General features: G+C 44.6%; 1 protein-coding gene across 1 annotated transcript in view; it reads right to left on the bottom strand.

The window, feature by feature from the left end:
• Positions 1 to 18819: 18819 nt before the first annotated feature.
• Positions 18820 to 19969, bottom strand: part of col9a1b (collagen, type IX, alpha 1b) — a 123637-nt gene continuing 122487 nt past the window's right edge. The window contains exon 32 of the mRNA XM_080193166.1: positions 18820 to 19954. Within this exon, the coding sequence (XP_080049292.1) occupies positions 19770 to 19954 (185 nt within the window). The 3' untranslated portion in view covers positions 18820 to 19769. The remainder of the gene's footprint in view (positions 19955 to 19969) is intronic.

The raw sequence follows: 19969 nt of genomic DNA, 5'->3' as shown, positions 1-19969 counted from the left end.
TTACAGAGAGAGATTGAAGAGGTTAGGACTTTATTCCCTGGAGCGTAGAAGAATGAGGGGAGATCTGATAGAGGTGTATAAAATTATGATGGCTATAGATAGAATGAATGCAAGCAGGATTTTTTTCCAATGAGGCTAGGGGAGAAAAAAAACTAGAGGACATGGCTTAAAGGTGAAGGGGGAAAAGTTTAAAGGGAATATTATGGGGAGCTTCTTCACACAGAGTGTGGAATGAGCTGCCAGATGCAGGGTCACTTTTAACATTTAAGAAAAAACTTGGACAGGCACATGGATGAGAGGGGTGTGGAGGGATATGATCCAGGTGCAGGTCAATGGGACTAGGCAGAAAAATGGTTTGGCACAGCCAAGAAGGACCAAAGGGCCTGGTTCTGAGCTGTAGTGTTCTATGGTTCTATGGGCTTGCAGGATTGTTCTCACTTTGACCATACATTCTGGGAGCACCCGGAGCTACCATACAATACAATCGTGGGCTTGAGGGCCACCACCAACTGAATTTCCCCTGTAGACCCTAAAGGGAAGAGATTGTGCACACTAATCCGGTTTACTTATGACAACACTTCCAACTCACAAGACAATAAGGAAATGGTACATCTGAATCTATTGGATAGTTTTGTGAAAATGCTTGAGATTTGTTCCACTTTCAAAGGTTGCTATTGAAACAACAAGTAATGATTTGTGATTTAAAGGGTAATTATACCATTTCACTGGAAAACATTTCCATTAAGGATGGTATCCGCCGTGGAACATTACCATGAGGTACCATTGGAAAGGTTTAAAATTATGCAAGATTCATTCCCATGTTCCTCCCTTGGGGAATGTTTCTGTCAAATAATGTTTAATCTGCAGAAGGTTTTAATGATGGAAGCCTTCCACTGGGATATATTCAACACAGAATAATTCTGTCAGGAAATATTGCATTATAAAGGTCAGCATTGGACAAGCTCGTCACATTGGAAGATGAGCATTTGGAATGGTCACTGTTCGGGAAGGTCAGTGTTGGACATTCAGGAAGCTCCGTATACGGCAAGGTCAGCATTGGGAAGAGTCGGGATTGGGGACGGTTGGCTTCATGTGTCAATTTCAGGAGGGTTGATATTGGGGAGGGTCAGCATTGGGGGTCAATTTCAGGAGGGTTGCTGTGGGGGAGGGTCAGTATCGGGTGTCAGTTTGGAAAGAGTCACAATAGGGGTCAATAGTGGGCGTCCATATTGGTGGTCAATTTTGGGATGGTCACATCGGGGAGGGTCGGCATCAGGCGTCAGATTGGGGAGGGTCAGTATTGCGGGTCAGTGTCAGTGAGGGTCAGTATTGGTAAGTGTCAGTGTCGGCGAGGGTCAGTATTGGGGGTCAGTGTTGGTGAATATCAGTGTCAGCAAGGGTCAGTCTTGGGGGTCAGTGTCAGCGATGGTCGGTATTGGGGGTCAATTTCGGAAGGGTCGGTATCAGGGAGCATCGGTATTGAGCGTCAGTATTGGGGGTCATGTTGGGGAGGGTTGGAGTCAGTGAGGGTCAGTGTCAGCGAAGGACAAGGCCAGTATTGAAGAATATCGATATTGGGTGAGTTAGTATTTGCGTTGGTCAGTTTGGACGTCAGCACAGAGGAAGTTCACTATTGAGAAAGGTCAGAATTGGAGATCAGTATTGGGTATTATCAGTATCAGGAAGGTCAATATTGGAGGAGGTCGGTATTGGGGAAAGTTAGTGATGGGTTGATCAGTATCGGAGAATGTCAGTGTTGGGATGGTCACTATTGTATAAAGTCAATACAGGGCTGAGTCAGTGTTGGAGAACGTCCATTTCAGGTAAGGTCAGTATTGGAGAAGGTCACTTTTAGGGGTAGTATTGCACCTGGTCAGTACTGGTGAAGGTGAGCTTTGGGAATGGTCAGTGTTGGTGAAGGTGAGCTTTGGGAATGGTCAGTGTTGGGGAAGGTGAGCTTTGGGAATGGTCAGTACTGGGGAAGGTGAGCTTTGGGAATGGTCAGTACTGGTGAAGGTGAGCTTTGGGAATGGTCAGTACTGGTGAAGGTGAACTTTGGGAATGGTCAGTATTAGTGAAGGTGAGCTTTGGGAATGGTCAGTGTTGGTGAAGGTGAGCTTTGGGAATGGTCAGTGTTGGTAAAGGTGAGCTTTGGAAATGGTCAGTGTTGGTGAAGGTGAGGTTTGGGAATGGTCAGTGTTGGTGAAGGTGAGCTTTGGGAATGGTCAGTGTTGGGGAAGGTGAGGTTTGGGAATGGTCAGTGTTGGGGAAGGTGAGGTTTGGGAATGGTCAGTGTTGGTGAAGGTGAGCTTTGGGAATGGTCAGTGTTGGTGAAGGTGAGCTTTGGGAATGGTCAGTGTTGGGGAAGGTGAGCTTTGGGAATGGTCAGTGTTGGGAAAGGTGAGCTTTGGGAATGGTCAGTGTTGGGGAAGGTGAGCTTTGGGAATGGTTAGAGTTGGTGAAGGTGAGGTTTGGGAATGGTCAGTGTTGGGGAAGGTGAGCTTTGGGAGTGGTCAGTACTGGTGAAGGTGAACTTTGGGAATGGTCAGTATTAGTGAAGGTGAGCTTTGGGAATGGTCAGTGTTGGTGAAGGTGAGCTTTGGGAATGGTCAGTGTTGGTGAAGGTGAGCTTTGGGAATGGTCAGTGTTGGTGAAGGTGAGCTTTGGGAATGGTCAGTGTTGGTGAAGGTGAGCTTTGGGAATGGTCAGTGTTGGGGAAGGTGAGCTTTGGAAATGGTCAGTTTTAGTGAAGGTGAGGTTTGGGAATGGTCAGTGTTGGGGAGGGTGAGCTTTGGAAATGGTCAGTGCTGGTGAAGGTGAGCTTTGGGAATGGTCAGTATTAGTGAAGGTGAGCTTTGGGAATGGTCAGTATTAGTGAAGGTGAGCTTTGGGAATGGTCAGTGTTGGTGAAGGTGAGCTTTGGGAATGGTCAGTGTTGGGGAAGGTGAGTTTTGGGAATGGTCGGTGTTGGAGAAGGTGAGCTTTGGGAATGGTCGGTGTTGGAGAAGGTGAGCTTTGGAAATGGTCAGTGTTGGTGAAGGTGAGGTTTGGAAATGGTCAGTGTTGGGGAAGGTGAGGTTTGGGAATGGTCAGTGTTGGGGAAGGTGAGCTTTGGGAATGGTCAGTGTTGGGGAAGGTGAGGTTTGGGAATGGTCAGTGTTGGGGAAGGTGAGGTTTGGGAATGGTCAGTGTTGGGGAAGGTGAGGTTTGGGAATGGTCAGTGTTGGGGAAGGTGAGCTTTGGGAATGGTCAGTGTTGGGGAAGGTGAGCTTTGGGAATGGTCAGTGTTGGGGAAGGTGAGCTTTGGAAATGGTCAGTGTTGGGGAAGGTCAGTTTCAGGAGGGTCAGTATTTGCAGAAGGTCAGCACTGAAGAACATCAATATTGGATTGGTCAGCATTCAAGATGTCAGTATTGGGGAGGGTCACTGTTGCAGGTCTGTAAGGGGTAAGATAAGTATTGGGTAAAGTAATGGGGAGGGTTACTCTTAAAGAAGGTCAGAATCAGGACAAGGTCAGTATTGGAGACTGTGGCCCTCCCCGAGATGGATTTGGAGATTTTTCATGGACGAGAGCGTGTTTTCCTGATAGTCAGCCCACCTCTGATCTGATTAAGTCTGGATCAGGAAGGCTACTGGAAGACTTTCCCCCTTAATTGCAATTGAGACCCTTAAATGGGCAAATAATTTGAAGCCAAGGTCTTTATCCCATCACTATTGATATTCAATCAGAGGTGGGCCAGGGCAGTCACCATTCGATCAGTCTGGAAAGAACTCCAAGGGGAGTTTCTCTCGTTGTCGGACACTCGGTGCCTGATTGAGAATAGGGAAGATGTCCTCCCCTTCCTTCTAACACCCTAATCAGTGTATCACCCCATGCCCCCAGACTCCCATCCGCTCTCACTCAGCTGTGGCCTGAGTCCCTTTGCTGACCCTCGGCCTCTGGTGAGGGCATTGCTGGCAGTTACCATTGCTCCTAGTGACGCCACCTCCATTAGTGAGCTTCCAGGCTCTGGTGGGCCCACAGTTCTTGGAAGGACAGAACTTCCATCTCCAGCATCCTTCCATCCCAGAGAAGGCCCCCTGCTGGCCACTAAAGCTCCTGATTTGGCACTTAAAATGGCAAATCTTCAGCAAAAAGAGTGATGTGTCGATCTTAAAGTCATAGAGGTTTACAGCATGGAAACAGGCCCTTCGGCCCAACTTGTCCACACCACCCACTTCTTTAAACCCCTAAGCTAGTCCCAGTTGCTTGCATTTGGCCCATATCCCTCTATACCTATGTACCCATGTAACTATCTAAATGCTTTTTAAAAGATAAAATTGTACCCGCCTCTACTACTACCTCTGGCAGCTTGTTCCAGACACTCACCACCCTCTGTGTGAAAAAATTGCCCCTCTGAACACTTTTGTATCTCTCCCCTCTGACCTTAAACCTATGCCCTCTAGTTTTAGACTCCTCTACATTTGGGAGAAGATATTGACTATCTAGCTGGCCTATGCCCTACATTATTTTATAGACCTCTATAAGGTCACCTCAACCTCCTACGCTCCAGAGAAAGAAGTCCCAATCTATCCAGCCTCTCCTTATAACTCAATCCATCAAGTCCTGATAACATCCGAGTAAATCTTCTCTGTAGTCTTTCTAGTTTAATGATATCCTTTCTATAATAGGGTGACCAATATTGTACCTTGCCACCTCTTCAGCCAATGTGTGTGACTTCTACGGGATAGATTAAATTCCTTCCATTGAGTCCATTCGCCAGAGCGGAAGAGAAACAGGCCTGTGTAATGATTTCTAAGAGGCCAACCTCAATGGCCTCATGACACCCTTCCCCCCAAGTCCAAAGAACCTCAGTCATTCGAGCGCCTCATGGATCTCTTTCAACTTTTCAGCATGGGTCCAATATTGGGGGGTGTATCTGATAGGTGCCCATCCCCTTCATAGTAAGCACCAGAGTTCTAGTTCACCCCCTTCCTCAGGCAGCAGAGGAATACTGCAGCTCCATTGGCTGTGTCCATTTCGGACTCTTGAAGTTTTAGCTATGGGTGTTGGAGAGGTGAGGCTGGCCGGTCTGGGAGGAGTAGCCACCTCGTTTCTCGGCTCGTTTGGCTGAGTCGGCTCTGGGACAGACTGTGGTTTCGAAACCCGCGCCTGATCTAGGTGTTTTATCAGGGCGACACCTCCCTCGCGCGCTCGGTAAGAGACAGATCCTGTCCTGGAGTCCACTGTACCCGATAACCTTGCAGGGCCATTTGCATAGTTCTTCACCCAGACTTCATCACCAGCCTCCAATTGCCTCTCCCGGCCATAATTATCGTGGCCTCTGCGTTGGGTCTCTCGTTGCATTTCCAGCCCCTTGCTCTCCCCCCACCACCCGCAGTGCTTTTTCCTGGATCAGAGGTCATTGGTTGGAATTGTCCTGTCCCACCGAAGCCTACAGTGTTCTGAATGCCTCACCCACCCTGCTATGGGGGAGCCTGCCACTGGGAAGTGGGGGTGGGGGAGGGGGGAATGTCGCCTTCAGTAGGACTGAAAGATCCCGCCCGCAGGAAATGCTGGAATTCCTGCCCTGAGACTGCAACAAACTGATCTGCACAATTAACTGTGAGCGGCAGAAGTTTTAGCTTCACCATTTATTTCTGCCAGAAATCTCTGCCAAAAAACCCAAGCTAGACAACAACACCCGCCCCCAACCCCACCACCCCCTCTCCCCCCCACCCCCCTCTCCCCCCCAACCCCACCACTCCCTCTCCCCCCCCACCCCACCACTCCCTCTCCCCCCCCACCCCCACCACTCCCTCTCCCCCCCAACCCCACCACTCCCTCTCCCCCCCAACCCCACCACTCCCTCTCCCCCCAACCCCCTCTCCCCAACCCCACCACTCCCTCTCCCCCCCAACCCCCTCTCCCCACCACTCCCTCTCCCCCCCAACCCCACCACCCCCTCTCCCCCCCAACCCCACCACTCCCTCTCCCCCCCAACCCCACCACCCCCTCTCCCCCCCCACCCCCCTCTCCCCCCCAACCCCACCACTCCCTCTCCCCCCCCCACCCCCACCACTCCCTCTCCCCCCCCCCCACCACTCCCTCTCCCCCCAACCCCACCACTCCCTCTCCCCCCCAACCCCACCACTCCCTCTCCCCCCCACCCCCTCTCCCCAACCCCACCACTCCCTCTCCCCCCCAACCCCCTCTCCCCACCACTCCCTCTCCCCCCCAACCCCACCACCCCCTCTCCCCCCCAACCCCACCACTCCCTCTCCCCCCCAACCCCACCACTCCCTCTCCCCCCAACCCCACCACTCCCTCTCCCCCCCAACCCCACCACTCCCTCTCCCCCCCCAACCCCACCACTCCCTCTCCCCCCCAACCCCACCACTCCCTCTCCCCCCCCAACCCCACCACCCCCTCTCCCCCCCAACCCCACCACTCCCTCTCCCCCCCAACCCCACCACTCCCTCTCCCCCCCAACCCCACCACTCCCTCTCCCCCCCCAACCCCACCACCCCCTCTCCCCCACAACCCCACCACTCCCTCTCCCCCCCAACCCCACCACTCCCTCTCCCCCCCAACCCCACCACTCCCTCTCCCCCCCAACCCCCTCTCCCCCCCAACCCCACCACTCCCTCTCCCCCCCAACCCCCTCTCCCCCCCAACCCCACCACTCCCTCTCCCCCCCAACCCCACCACTCCCTCTCCCCCACAACCCCACCACTCCCTCTCCCCCCAACCCCACCACTCCCTCTCCCCCCCCAACCCCACCACTCCCTCTCCCCCCCAACCCCACCACTCCCTCTCCCCCCCAACCCCACCACTCCCTCTCCCCCCCCAACCCCACCACTCCCTCTCCCCCCAAACCCCACCACTCCCTCTCCCCCCCCAACCCCACCACTCCCTCTCCCCCCGAACCCCACCACTCCCTCTCCCCCCCCCAACCTCACCACTCCCTCTTCCCCCCCAACCCTACCACTCCCTCTCCCCTCCCTCTCCCACCACCCCCTCTCCCACCACCCCCTCTCCCCCCACCCCCTCTCCCCCCACCCCCTCTCCCCCCACCCCCTCTCCCCCCACCCCCTCTCCCCCCACCCCCTCTCCCCCCACCCCCTCTCCCACCACCCCCTCTCCCACCACCCCCTCTCCCACCACCCCCTCTCCCCCCCCCCAACCCCTTAAGGTTGCAGCCGAACAGAAAGTCAAACATTAACCATCAAAGATTTTCAAACTACTCCTTCAATGGCAATGTCTTTGTCTCTTAGTGTGGGGTCAACATACAAACCAATGGTGTCTGTGAACCGTTCATCTGACCACCTCCCTTGTGTCTTTCAGGGTTGCCCGGAGTGGGAACGAGAGGTCCTCCAGGTCTGCCTGGCCCACAGGGCATCACTGGTCCTCCCGGACAAGATGGGAAATGTGATCGCACAGACTGTCTCTTTCCCGCAAGCTTTCCAGAACCTCCTGCAAAAGGATAAGCATCTGCCTTTTAACCAGAAACCTTTTCAAGCGTAGCAGTTTGTGAACTGCCTCGTTTAACAAATTTTACAGATTACTCGAGGCTTGACCAGCACAGGGACCTGGACCCTTTTTATTTTGCAGTTTGTGAAACTGTGTGGGTGATTCCCTGTAGATCAAGTGCCAATCGAGGGACATTCAGTCCCTTTCTGACTGCTGATGTTACATTTACAATTTGATTGAAAACCTGTTGTGTTGAGCATGTGACACGGTAGCGACAGTAGATTTATGATGCATTTTTGAACCTAGTTAATGGACTTGGTTGGTAATTCTGTTACCTGTCCTTGAATCTATTAACTACGTATTTCCCAGGCAATGTGGGGATCTGTTGGGTAAATAAGGTTGGAAAATACTTTAGCTCCTTTTACTATGCTTCAAGAAGAAATATATCATTTCAACTGGGCGATAGCTGTTCGCAAACAATATCGATCTCATTCCAGATATTACAGCTACTCTTATAGAATCATCAAATGACAGAAGGAGGCATTTTGGCCCATCATGCCTCTGCTGGCTCTTTAGGAGAGCTATCCAATTAGTCCCGGTCCTCTGTCCTTTCCTCATAACCCTGAAAAATGTCCCCCTTTGGGTATTTATTTCTTGCATTTTGAATAGAATCTGCCTTCAACGCTTTTTTTTAAAAGCTACTTATCGTTATTGTTCTTACCTCTTTTTGTTCATTCATGGGTTGTGGGTGCCACTGGCAAATTCAGCGTTGACTATCCATCCTTAATTGCTCTTGAGAGCAGTTAAGAGTCAAGCCATGCTGCTGTGGGTCTGGGCCACATATAGCCATGCCGGCGTTGGACTGGGGTAAGCACAGTAAGAAGTCTCACAACGCCAGGTTAAAGTCAAACAGGTTTATTTGGTAACACAAGACATGGCTAGTGCTACCAAATAAGAACATAAGAAGTAGGAGCAGGAGTAGGCCATCTAGCCCTTCGAGCCTGCCCCACCATTCAATAAGATCATGGCTGATCTGAAGTGGATCAGTTCCACTTTCCCGCTTTCTCCCCATAACCCTTAATTCCCCTGTCTATCAGAAACCTATCTGCCTGTGACTTAAATATATTCAGCGAGGTAGCCTCCACCACTTCATTGGGCAGAGAATTCCAGAGATTCACCACCCTTTGAGTGAAGAAGTTCCTCCATAAACATGTTGGACTTTAACCTGGTGTTGTGAGACTTCTCACTGGGCCACCTATAGGCCAGGCCAGGATTTCCTTCCCTAAAGGACGTTAACAAATTGAATGTGTTTTCTTTTTAATGACTATCAATGATGGTTTCATGGTCACCATTAATGAGGTTCTTTCAATTGAATTCAGATTTTCTCAGCTGCTATGGTGGGATTTGAACCTATGTCCCCGGAACATTTGCCTGGGCTTAAGGAAATCACAAATGCAGGTGACATTTCCACTACGCCATCATCTCTCCCTACTGTGACCTATTGGCTCCAGTTCTGCAATTCTAATTTAATTCTAATTAAGTCGAATTATTATAATATCAGAGATATAATTGTTATTATCAGGAACCGTTCTTTGCAGTAACTGTCTCTCCAGTTTAATTCATTGTAAAATGATATTAAGAGCTAAAAATCTTCTGAATTTTCTAATTCATGTTTTTTCAAGGGTAATTTTTTAAAAAACATTTATATCTGTAAACCAATCAACAAATTAGTTGTTTTTTTTCATGCCAATACAGATTACACTGTTACCTATGTGATTTACTGCTGGCTGGGTATATTGCATGGCTATTGAGTAGCTCCATCTCATAATGTTTGGTTTAAAAGTCTGCCTGTTAATAAGAGCCCGAAAATAGTTTGAGAATTAAATTGTGCGGCGATGTATTTATGCATCTTTTTCCCTCCCTTTTTTCAAATTATCTGCCTTAAGTGGCAAAGAGCATCATTTGAACATCAAAAAGAAATGCCCCAAAGTCCATATTTTTTGGAAAAATTTGCAAACTTAATATTACTCACCATACTTTGTAATGCACAAGTACTAACTGGGCTGGTGTTTGGTGGAAAACTTTAATTTGAATTTTGTGGAACAAAGACTATTCTGGATCGTGCTATGTGTATATTTTGAGGTTTTTTTTCCAGTTGACCATAGCAAAATTTAATGAGCTTAACGTCTCTTCTGCCAACTTTCAAGTACACGTGTTGACTTAATTCGAATGTGATTGAAACACCAGCAGATCTTATTTTTATAAATTGTAAATTTTTGCCATGATTTTATTTTCCTACTCGTGTGACAAATGTGACCTCCTAAGTGCTGGATTCAGTTGCTGCAAATCGTAGATTGTCTTGTGATTTCTTGTGTCAGACTCCTGGCCCGTGTCAGATAACTTTCTTCCCTTTAAATATTGGTTTGTTTTTATATTATAGGTTCATTTAAATGAGATGTACATGTTGCCATTTCCTGTATGTTCATTGAGAAGTGAATTTCATCTGCTGCTGTGCACTGGTGCCAGTATTTTTGATTAAAGATGTGGAAGGGTGTTTAATATATATTGTTGGCAGAAGTATCTCATGTGAAGAGCATTCCATCCTTACCCTATCTGTAATTTTTTTTTGAGGAATATAAACAATGCTTTTGGAATCCCTACAGTGCAGAAGGAGGCCATTTGGCCCATCAAATCTGCACTAACCACCATCCCACCCAGATTCTATCCCCGTAACCCCATTTATTTTGCTCTGCTGGTCCTCCTGACACTAAGGGCCATTTAGCATGGCCAATCAACCTAACCCGCATATCTTTAGACTGTGGGAAGAAACCCACACACATTCGGGGAGAACGTAACAAATTTCATAGTCATCCAAGGCTGGCATCGAACCCTGGCGCTGTAAGACAGCGATGCTAACCACTGTGCCACCATGCCACCCAATGCACCTGCCAGGTGGCATCTGGAAGATGATTTTGTGTTTGGGTTCGAATGTGCCATGGGTGAGAAGGCCCCTTCAGAGAGCAACAGACATGTTAACTACTTTTGGAAAGAGGCATCACAATACTGAACGATCATCCTAATTGCCATAATTGGATAGCTGTTTCAAAAAGCCAGCACGGACACGATTTACCAAATTGCCTCATTCTGTCCTGTATGATTCTGTGAGAGACAAAAAATAGTGTCCTCATCACGACTCCAGAGTGAAAGGAAAAGGAGTGTAATTTAAATGTGAACGTTTTGCAATTTTTAGTTCCAACACTCACCATTTTCTTCCTTTGTAAAAAAATACTTTCCTTGGTTTTGTTAAGATTAAACAACTTGGAATCGCCGATAATGTAATTTAATAGTTACAGGCTTGTTTTAATAATTCATGACCTCTCTCCATCCCCTAATCCAGAATTGATTCTATCTGAATTGAGCATAATGCAGCTCCAATATTGTTTTAAACCTTCGGCAAGATTTGCTGCAAAAAGGGTTTGGTGGTCAGGAATGCCTCTCCACAGAATTATGAGAGATGAACAGAAATGCTGTCACTTTGAATCGTCTTTGACTAATTGCTGCAAAAGACTAATTTCAGGATTAAGGCTGGTAAATGCTCGTATAAAAGCATGTATAAATACTGTAGAATATTTGCCATTAATGTTGTTTAATTATACCATTTTTTTGCTACAGTCTTCATCTTAGCTATTGGTTATAAAAGCCAGACACTTTGTAAAGATGGGATACTTACCCAGTGTCAATCATGTCAAATTTGTGGATTTACATTACCTTCCTTATGTTGTTTCAGTGCATGATTGCAATGAGGAAATAGTGTTTAAGATTCAAGTCTTTTGGTGGCAAATAGGACCATTGGAATGGTTGATCCTATTTGAAATCCTTTGTAAACAAGATATTGTTTAACTTGTTTGCAATTATTGTCTTATTAACCGGATATTCAGCTTATTTCTAAGAGAAAACTGGGTGATACCAGCTGGATCTACAGCTCAGAACACAATGTCCTACCTCATTTGAGGGCTAGTGTTAATATGTATTTATAGAATATATTATTTATTTGTGGCATTAATTAACTGATGTAATTTTCTAATTATTCTGAATGTTATTCTTCAGTCTTACATGAAATGATCCGAACAATTCCCATATTGTTGTATCATTTGGTGATAGTTCACAATCTTTAGGAGAGGTTTTTTTTTTCCTTCTCTTTCCTCTTTTCTCCACTCATCTCCCAGAGGAGCTGGGCTCCAGAACCACAGTTGGTACCGGCTGTCCAGTAACTTACCCAGGCGGCTGCACTTGAGCGAAGGTAGCTGTTCAAGAAGGAGGGATAGTTGAGCCCACCCCATGTTCGTGCCCACCTGGGGTCGGTTGACCGAAGGTCACTTGGTAGACACCAGGAGTGGGGAAATCCAGACAGAATCAAGTGGGAATCGCTCCCTTTTAGCCCCTAGGGAAATGAAGCCAGTTGTATGAATTTCAATAGCTGCTGAATGTGACCTGCCAACTCAATAACTGAGCAGTGATCAAATTGGGGAACTTCAGGTTTCTGTAGCTCAGTGCCATCGAGGAATGTTATATTTTAGTTTGAATATTGTAAACTGATGTTGGGGCAGATGGTACTTTTTATCTGTTGGACTTTCAGACTGTACATTTTTTAGCTTCTGATGTAAACCAGTTATTGACTCAAATTTATTTACATTGTTTAATCCAGTTTTTACTTTTTTAAGTGCAACTTGATGGAAGTTTTCACTAATCTTATTTCTACCTTCTGATTTGCAATCAATTTGCATTTTTGAACCATGTTGAGTTCTATATTATGTTCCAATAAAATACGTCTTAAGTTTCATTTGTGTTCATTCCTTAATAATGGAATTAAGTTTATACCTTATAAACTTAAACAGCATAGAGCCTAGGGTGAAGAAAAGGATTGCGGCAAAACATATTTTGTACTGCATTTTGATTTGCGTTTCCAACTGCTGGAAACAGCATATAAGGGGTTAAATGATCATTGTTGTACTGAGTATTTCTAAAGGGTAAAATAGGCCTCAGAAATAAGATATGCTTGTCCCAATTGGGACTAGCTGGGAGGGCACCATTGATTGCATGGACCGGTTGGGCCGAAGGACATGTTACCATGCAGTATTGCTCTATGACTCTGGCCAGAGTTTTATCACCCAGCTAATCATCCACCTAACGTGCACATCTTTGAACTCTGAGAGGAAACTGGAGCACCCGGAGAAAATATGTGGAGATACAGGGATAGGACTTTGGGATTGTTATCTGTGCAGACTCGATGGGCCAAATGGCCTCCTTCTGCACTCTAGATTCTCTTACTCTATGACTTTTCCTGGTCATTCGGAGCTGTTGCTAACCAGACCATTCTGCGGTGTTTAACTTGTCCCGGCCTCCTGTAGGGACAGCAGAATTGGATTCTCTCCTGTCTGTGGAAATCTGTTTAAATACCTGGAATCTGTTGTGATCCTGCATCAGGTAAAACTTGTACTATTATACTCTCCCAAATTTAAACCATTTCCTCAGACCTGGAGCCTACTGGCTGCAGAGTAACAATGAGTGGGAATTTCAGACCTTACTCGCCCCGCCCGAAGACCGGAAAATCCTGCCCAAGGTCAAAGGACCTTTACGTGATCCATGTCCTGCCTACTACAATTCCCGTAGTGGGCAGGATGGGAAAATTTCACCCAATGTGTCAGAATCATGGCACAGTATGTCAGATCTGCACAGAGCTGCAGAATTGCTTACACAATGTGACTTCTTTATTAATTATTCGACTTCCATACCTGATCTTCTGCCGAACATGCAAAGCCTGAGGCTTCTATATTGCTCAGTCAAATCTTCAGAAGTCATGTTGTCACCGTATTAAATTCTCCTATTCAGTGTAAAATCACTGGGCAAGGATTGGTGAAACAATAATGTGAGTTCTTTATTAAAATATTTTACTGTGTGCCAGTAATACTAATTAATTAAACATGTCTGATTCCTAATGTGCTAATATAGACTGAATTCATATCATGGACTAATTAGGTCTTGTCTCAATAGTAGTGACTAACAGTAGTTTAAAACAAGCATATTTAAAAGTTCATATACATCATATCACAATGACCACAATCAAAACTGTTCCCTTATGAATCCCTGAGAATTAACCCCACCCTCACCCATTACCTCAATCGATCTTACCCATTGCTCCCCCTCAACCATGACCCATCCCAATCCTGGGATCGTGGGGCAGCACGGTGGCACAGTGGTTAGCACTGCTGCCTCGCAGCGCCAGGGACCTGGATTCGATTCCCAGCTTGGGTTATTGTGTGTGCAGCGTCTGCATGCTCTCCTGTCTGCGTGGGTTTCCTCCGGGTGCTCCGGTTTCCTCTCTCAGTCCGAAAGATATGCTGGGTAGGTGCATTGGCCGTGCTAAATTCTCCCTCAGTGTACTCAAACAAGCGCCGGAGTGTGGCAACTAGGGGATTTTCACAGTAATTTCATTGCAGTGTTAATGTAAGCCTACTTGTGACACTAATAAAATAAACTTTAAAACTTTAAAGTATGGCCTGAACAATACTTAACACAAGATTAAGATAACTCCTGGACTTCTGAATCAAATACCTTGAAAATTGATGCCAGAGATTTGTTTGCAGCCTTTATAGGTGTATTATCTGTATTGTACCTTTACTTTTTGTTGCACGTGTAGTATAAGTCCTCTTTGTTTTTAATTAAGCAACTCTTATTCTCAAAGGTATAATTGGTCTTTATTCTTTCTGTAAAAATGAATGACTTTATGTATATCAACATTCAAGTTAATCTGTCATTTGCGTAATCACTCTGAAGGTTGTTAATATTGTCTTGAACGAGGTAGAGATGGTTACAATGGCTCACCAGATGGCTGATATATTTGATAGGGCAACCTCTCTGTTTAGCCTGCTGCAAGTTTTTCATACATTCAGCTCTAGAGCATTTATTGACACAGTTAAACAATGAAATCCCATTATGAATGCTTGGCTAAGCTCCAAAATCTACTAATGGATTCAGTTCTGTGGGTGTTGTTTCCAAAACTGTGAAGGGGACTTTGTTTGATTGACTGTGATACAAGTTGCTGAGAGTATTCTTATTATTTCTTAGAACAGTAAACAGTGATAGTGGTTAGCACTGCTGCCTCACAGCACCAGGGACCCGGGTTCAATTCCCAGCTTGGGTCACTGTCTGTGTGGAATCTGCACGTTCTCCCTATGTCTGCGTGGGTTTCCTCTGGGTGCTCTGGTTCCTCCTAGTGTCCAAAAGGCACACTAGTTAGTTCACTGGCAATGCTAAATTCTCCCTCAGTGTGCCCGAACAGGTGCTGCAATGTGGCAACAAGGGGATTTTCATAGTCACTTCATGTGACTAATGTGAGACAATTTGTAACACTAATAAATAAACTTTAAACATTAATGCTGAACAGGTTGCAGGTTATTCTAGGCTTGGTGATGTGCAATGAGATAGGATTAATCGATAACCTCATGATAAAGGAGGTCTAGGTGACAAGAATCAGAACATGATAAAATACATTAAACAATTATTGGTCAACAATTAGGTTAATTCAAGAGATATAGTTTAAGAGAAGCCATTATCTTAGAGTTAAGACAACATATAATAATTAGCTAAAGAGAATGGGCTAAGGTAGGTGATATAAGAAATTTCTAACAAATCAATACAGTATTTAGACGGTAGACATTTAGACAATGACAAGATTACCAGCAAAGATTTAAATGATTCTTAAAACAAGATTGTAAGCTAACAAGAGAATAGGTTACACATGAGAATTAAACAAGTAATTATGATTTAAAACATATATGCTGACATTGAAATGTATTTGAAGTATTATTTGAATTATTGTTCACTTCAGCCGAAGGCAAGTTACTTCAAGGTATGATGATACAGGCAAATAGTTCAGAACCAAAGTCCAGGGAACCCTGTAGTTAACAAAATTCATTTCAGAAAGTTTCTTACGCAAGAACACACACAGCAACTTTATGAATAAGTGTATTCATTGTCTAGACTTAGGATGGAAACATACCAGACGCGGGATCACATGTCAATCCAGTTTGGCAATGGGAACATTCAACTTGACCCTGTAATGAGTGTCTAAGGTAACCTGACAATGGGGAAGTAGTTTTAGCCAAGATGGAAGTTAGCATCTGGATTTAATAGACAAATAAGACATCATTATGTTGCATGGTAAAATGCAATTGACTGAGTGCATAACAGAAATTATTATTGGTTATGTATATACTAAAGGTTATTGATTTTAAGCTAATGCAAGGTTCAAATGAGTGATAAGAAAACTTATAATTGATCTGCTTTGAATTGTAAAAGTCAGATCTATTTGGAGAAGTCTAATTGCTTCACCCGAGAGCTGACTCAACCCTCTAAGAATCTCCTAGCAGCTGTTGATTCAGAAACACTGGCTTTGTGAGGCTTATAATTGTCTGAGGTCACCTCAGGTGATCTTACTGAATGGGGCAGCAGACTCAAGGGGCCAAGTGGTATACTCCTGCTCCTAATTTGTATGTATGTTCCTATGTAACATGCAGATGCACCAATCTGTACAAGAGAATAAGGTGATTTCTGATGTAAAGAATTAATATTTAAAGTGGGATATTCCTTTCTTTTATGTCCTCTTCCCAAATGCTGATATGTCATAATGTTTCTGTGAATGTGTGTTTTCATTTGACTGTCCATTGGCCAGACTTTCACTAATTATCACCAGTAGACCCACACCATAGTGACACAACTAAAGTGATCATGGAGTCATAGAGGCAGGCCCTTCAGCCCAACTTGTCCATGCCGCCCCATTTTTTAAAGCCCTAAGCTAGTACTAATTGCCTGCATTTGGCCCATATCCCTCTATACCCATCTTAACCATGTAACTGTCTAAATGCTTTTTAAAAGACAAAATTGTACCTGCCTCTACTACTACCACCTCTGGCAGCTTGTTCCGATATTCACTACCCTCTGTATGAAAAAATTACCCCTTTGGACACTTTTGTATCTCTCCCCTCTCACCTTAAACGTATGCCCTCTAGTTTTAGACTCCCCTGCCTTTTGGAAAAGATACTAACTATCGACCTTATCTATGCTCCTCATTCTTTTATAGACTTCTATAAGATCACCCAAAAGCCTCCTATGCGCCGGAGAAAAAAGTCCCAGTGTATCCAGCCTCTCCTTATAACTCAAACCATCAAGTCCCAGTAGTTCCTAGTAAATCTTTTCTGCATTTTTTCTAGTTTAATAATATCTTTTCTATAATAGGTTGACCAGAACTGTACACAATATTCCAAAAAATTTCAACAAGATGTCCCAACTCCTGTATTCAATGTTCTGACCAATGAAAACAAACATGCCAAATGCCTTCTTCACCACTCTGTCCACCTGTGACTCAACTTTCAAGCAGCTATGAACCTATACGCCTAGATTTATTTGCTCATTAACTCTCCCCAGTGCCCTACCATTAACTAAGTCCTGCCCTGGTTCAATCTACCAAAATGCATCACGTTGCATTTATCTAAATTAAACTCCATCTGCCATTCATCAGCCCACTGGCCCAATTGATAACCTCCTTCACTGTCCACTATCTTGATGTCATCTGCAAACTTACTAACCATGCCTCATATGTTCTCATCCAAATCATTAATATAAATGACCAATAACAGTAGACACAGCACTGATTCCTGAGGCACACCACTGGTCACAGATCTCCAGTTTGAAAAGCAACCCTCTACAACCACCCTCTGGCTTCTGTCATCGAGCCAATTTTGTATGCATTTAGCTACCTCCCCTGGATCCTGTGAAATTTAACTTTATGCAACAATCTACCATGCAATACCTTGTCAAAGGCTTTGCTAGAGTCCAGGTAGACATCAACTGCACAGCCCTCATCTATCTTCTTGGTTACCCCTTCAAAAAAACTCAGTCGTATTTGTGAGAGATGATTTTCCACTCACAAAGCCATGCTGACTGTCCCTAATCAGTCCTTGTGTTTCTAAATGTCTGTACATCCTGTCTCTCAAAATACCTTCCAACAAATTACCCATCACACATGAGGCTAGCCAGCCTGTAGTTCGCAGGCTTTTCTCTGCAGCCCTTTTTAAACAAAGGCACAATATTTGCCACCCTCCAATCTTCAGGCACCTCACCCGTGGCAATTGATGATTCAAACATCTCTGCTACGGGACCTGCAATTTCCTCCCTAGCCTCCCACAATGTCCTGCTATACACTTCATCAGGTCATTTATCTACTTGATGTGCTTTAAGACTTATAGCACCTCCTTTTCTGTAATATGTACACTTCTCAAGATATCACTATTTATTGCCCCAAGAAGTTGTCTAACATTCATGCTTTTCTCAACAGTAAATAATGATGAGAAAGATTCATTTAGGCTCTCACCCATCTTTTGTGGATCGGTACATAGATGACCTTGTTGACCCTACTCTCTCCCTTGTTACTCTTTTGCACTTTATGTATTTGTAGAAGCTCTTTGGATTGTCCTTTGCCTTATCTGCCAAAACAATCTCGTGTCCCCTTTTTGCCCTCCTGATTTCTCTCTTAACTCTACTCCTATATTCTTCAAAGGATTCACTTGATCTCAGCTGCCTGTGCATGTCATGTACCTCCTTCTTCTTCTTGACCAGGGCCTCAATATCCCGAGTCATCCAGGGTTCCCTACTTCTGCCAGCCTTGTCCTTCACTCTGAAGAATGTACTTACCCTGAACCCTACTTAACACACTTTTGAAAGCCTCACATTTACCAGATATCCCTTTGCCTTCCCACAGGCTCCCCAATTAACTTTTGAACGTTCCTACCTGATAACATCACAATTGGCCTTGCCCCAGTTTAGAATTTTAACTTTTGGGCCAAACCTATCATTCTCCATACCTATCTTAAAACTAATAGAATTATGATCACTGGTCCCAAACTGATCCATCACTAACACTTTTGTCACCTGCTCTTCCTTATTTTTCCAAGAGGAGATCAGGTTTTGCCCCTCTCTAGATGGGCCATCCACACAGTGAATGAGAAATTCCTCCTGAGTATATTCAACAAATTTCTCTCCACCTACTGATTCTTTCTGTTACATTCACCATTGTGTGAAGACAGAGATGACCAGCTGATAAGGAATATTTTGTTCATATACCAGTTCTATTTTTTTTCTTCCAGATGGCAGTGGATTGCAAAACAGAATACAAAAAAAACTTCAAATAAATTAAACATCCCAAAAAATAACTAGTTAAATTAGTCACTTATTGCAAATAAATGGTGTGATACTTTTAATCCTTTTTTTTTACAAAGAACACATAAACATGTATACTGCAAATCTCTTTTCTGGAAAATAATTTGGGAAAAAACAGCAACAAAGGCTTTGTTATCTGTTTGGACTACTTGTCATTCAATACGTTAAACTGACCATTCATGAAAAGACATGCACAAATTTAAGACATTTTATTTATTATATTCTTCTGATACAATGATGTCACTTCAGAGCGTTAAAATAAATAATGTGATTTTTTTTTTCTTTAAAAAGGAATGTTTCTGGTTTTCAGAATTGAGGATTGGTAATAGGGCTTAATCTAGAATTGCGTAAGCATGGGGGAAATGAGTAAATACTCAATATTTTTCACACGCCCTAGACAGAAGTTGCTGAGGTGAATTATCCAGGTCTCACTTATTGAATCCCATTTGCTAAGAAGCATACACATTTGCTCTCGAGTTACTCAGGAATCAGACATTTACAGAGATTTACAGCACACACTGCATGGGCATGTTCAAAACATGAATGGTCACGGAGAATAGCTTCTGTACAAAATGAAACCTTGTGGTTTCCTGTTAACAGGTTTAGTATACAATATAGTACATACACCCCGCAAAACGAGCAGAAACAAACATACTAGTTGGTTCCTCGAGTTTTTTTTAAATTTCATAAAATATGATTTCTGAGGTAATAATTAACACAATCTTCTGTTTTATGGTATTTATTTGAAGATAAAGGGGACTCGTGTCTCATGTAACACGCCAGGGGAGGGAGACATCAGAAACTTATCAAAACCACATATTCCTTTTCGTCATCTTTTGATCTCACCACACATCCAATGGAGAATTATTACCAAGCACCATCATTAGGTCATCAAGGACAATATCTTTGCCATGATAAAACAGTTTGAAAAATTAAAATATTAAAGTTCACTTCCCAGATTAAACGTCTATCACGTGGGTTTCAGTTCTTTTCCTTCTCTTCTGCAATTTGTTTCACATCCTAACAGCTGGGTACTTCAAACTCATGGCCCCTTCACATCCTCTGGTGGCGGTGCCCGGTGAGCTTGTGTACAGGCGGAGAACTCGCAGTAACCAGGAAGTCCTGCACGACCAGGAGGACCAGGGATTCCAGGTTGCCCACTCTTTCCAGGTATGCCTCTTGGACCATCACGGCCGTCCCTGCCAAAGCTGTTCTTACCAGGCTCCCCTGTAACATAGGAAA

Source organism: Carcharhinus amblyrhynchos, chromosome 7 (genome assembly GCF_965287045.1).
Source record: "Carcharhinus amblyrhynchos chromosome 7, sCarAmb.v2.hapA, whole genome shotgun sequence".
Taxonomy (NCBI): domain Eukaryota; kingdom Metazoa; phylum Chordata; class Chondrichthyes; order Carcharhiniformes; family Carcharhinidae; genus Carcharhinus; species Carcharhinus amblyrhynchos.
The sequence above is the reverse complement of the archived record's forward strand: the minus strand, read 5'-3'. Positions and strand labels throughout refer to the sequence as shown.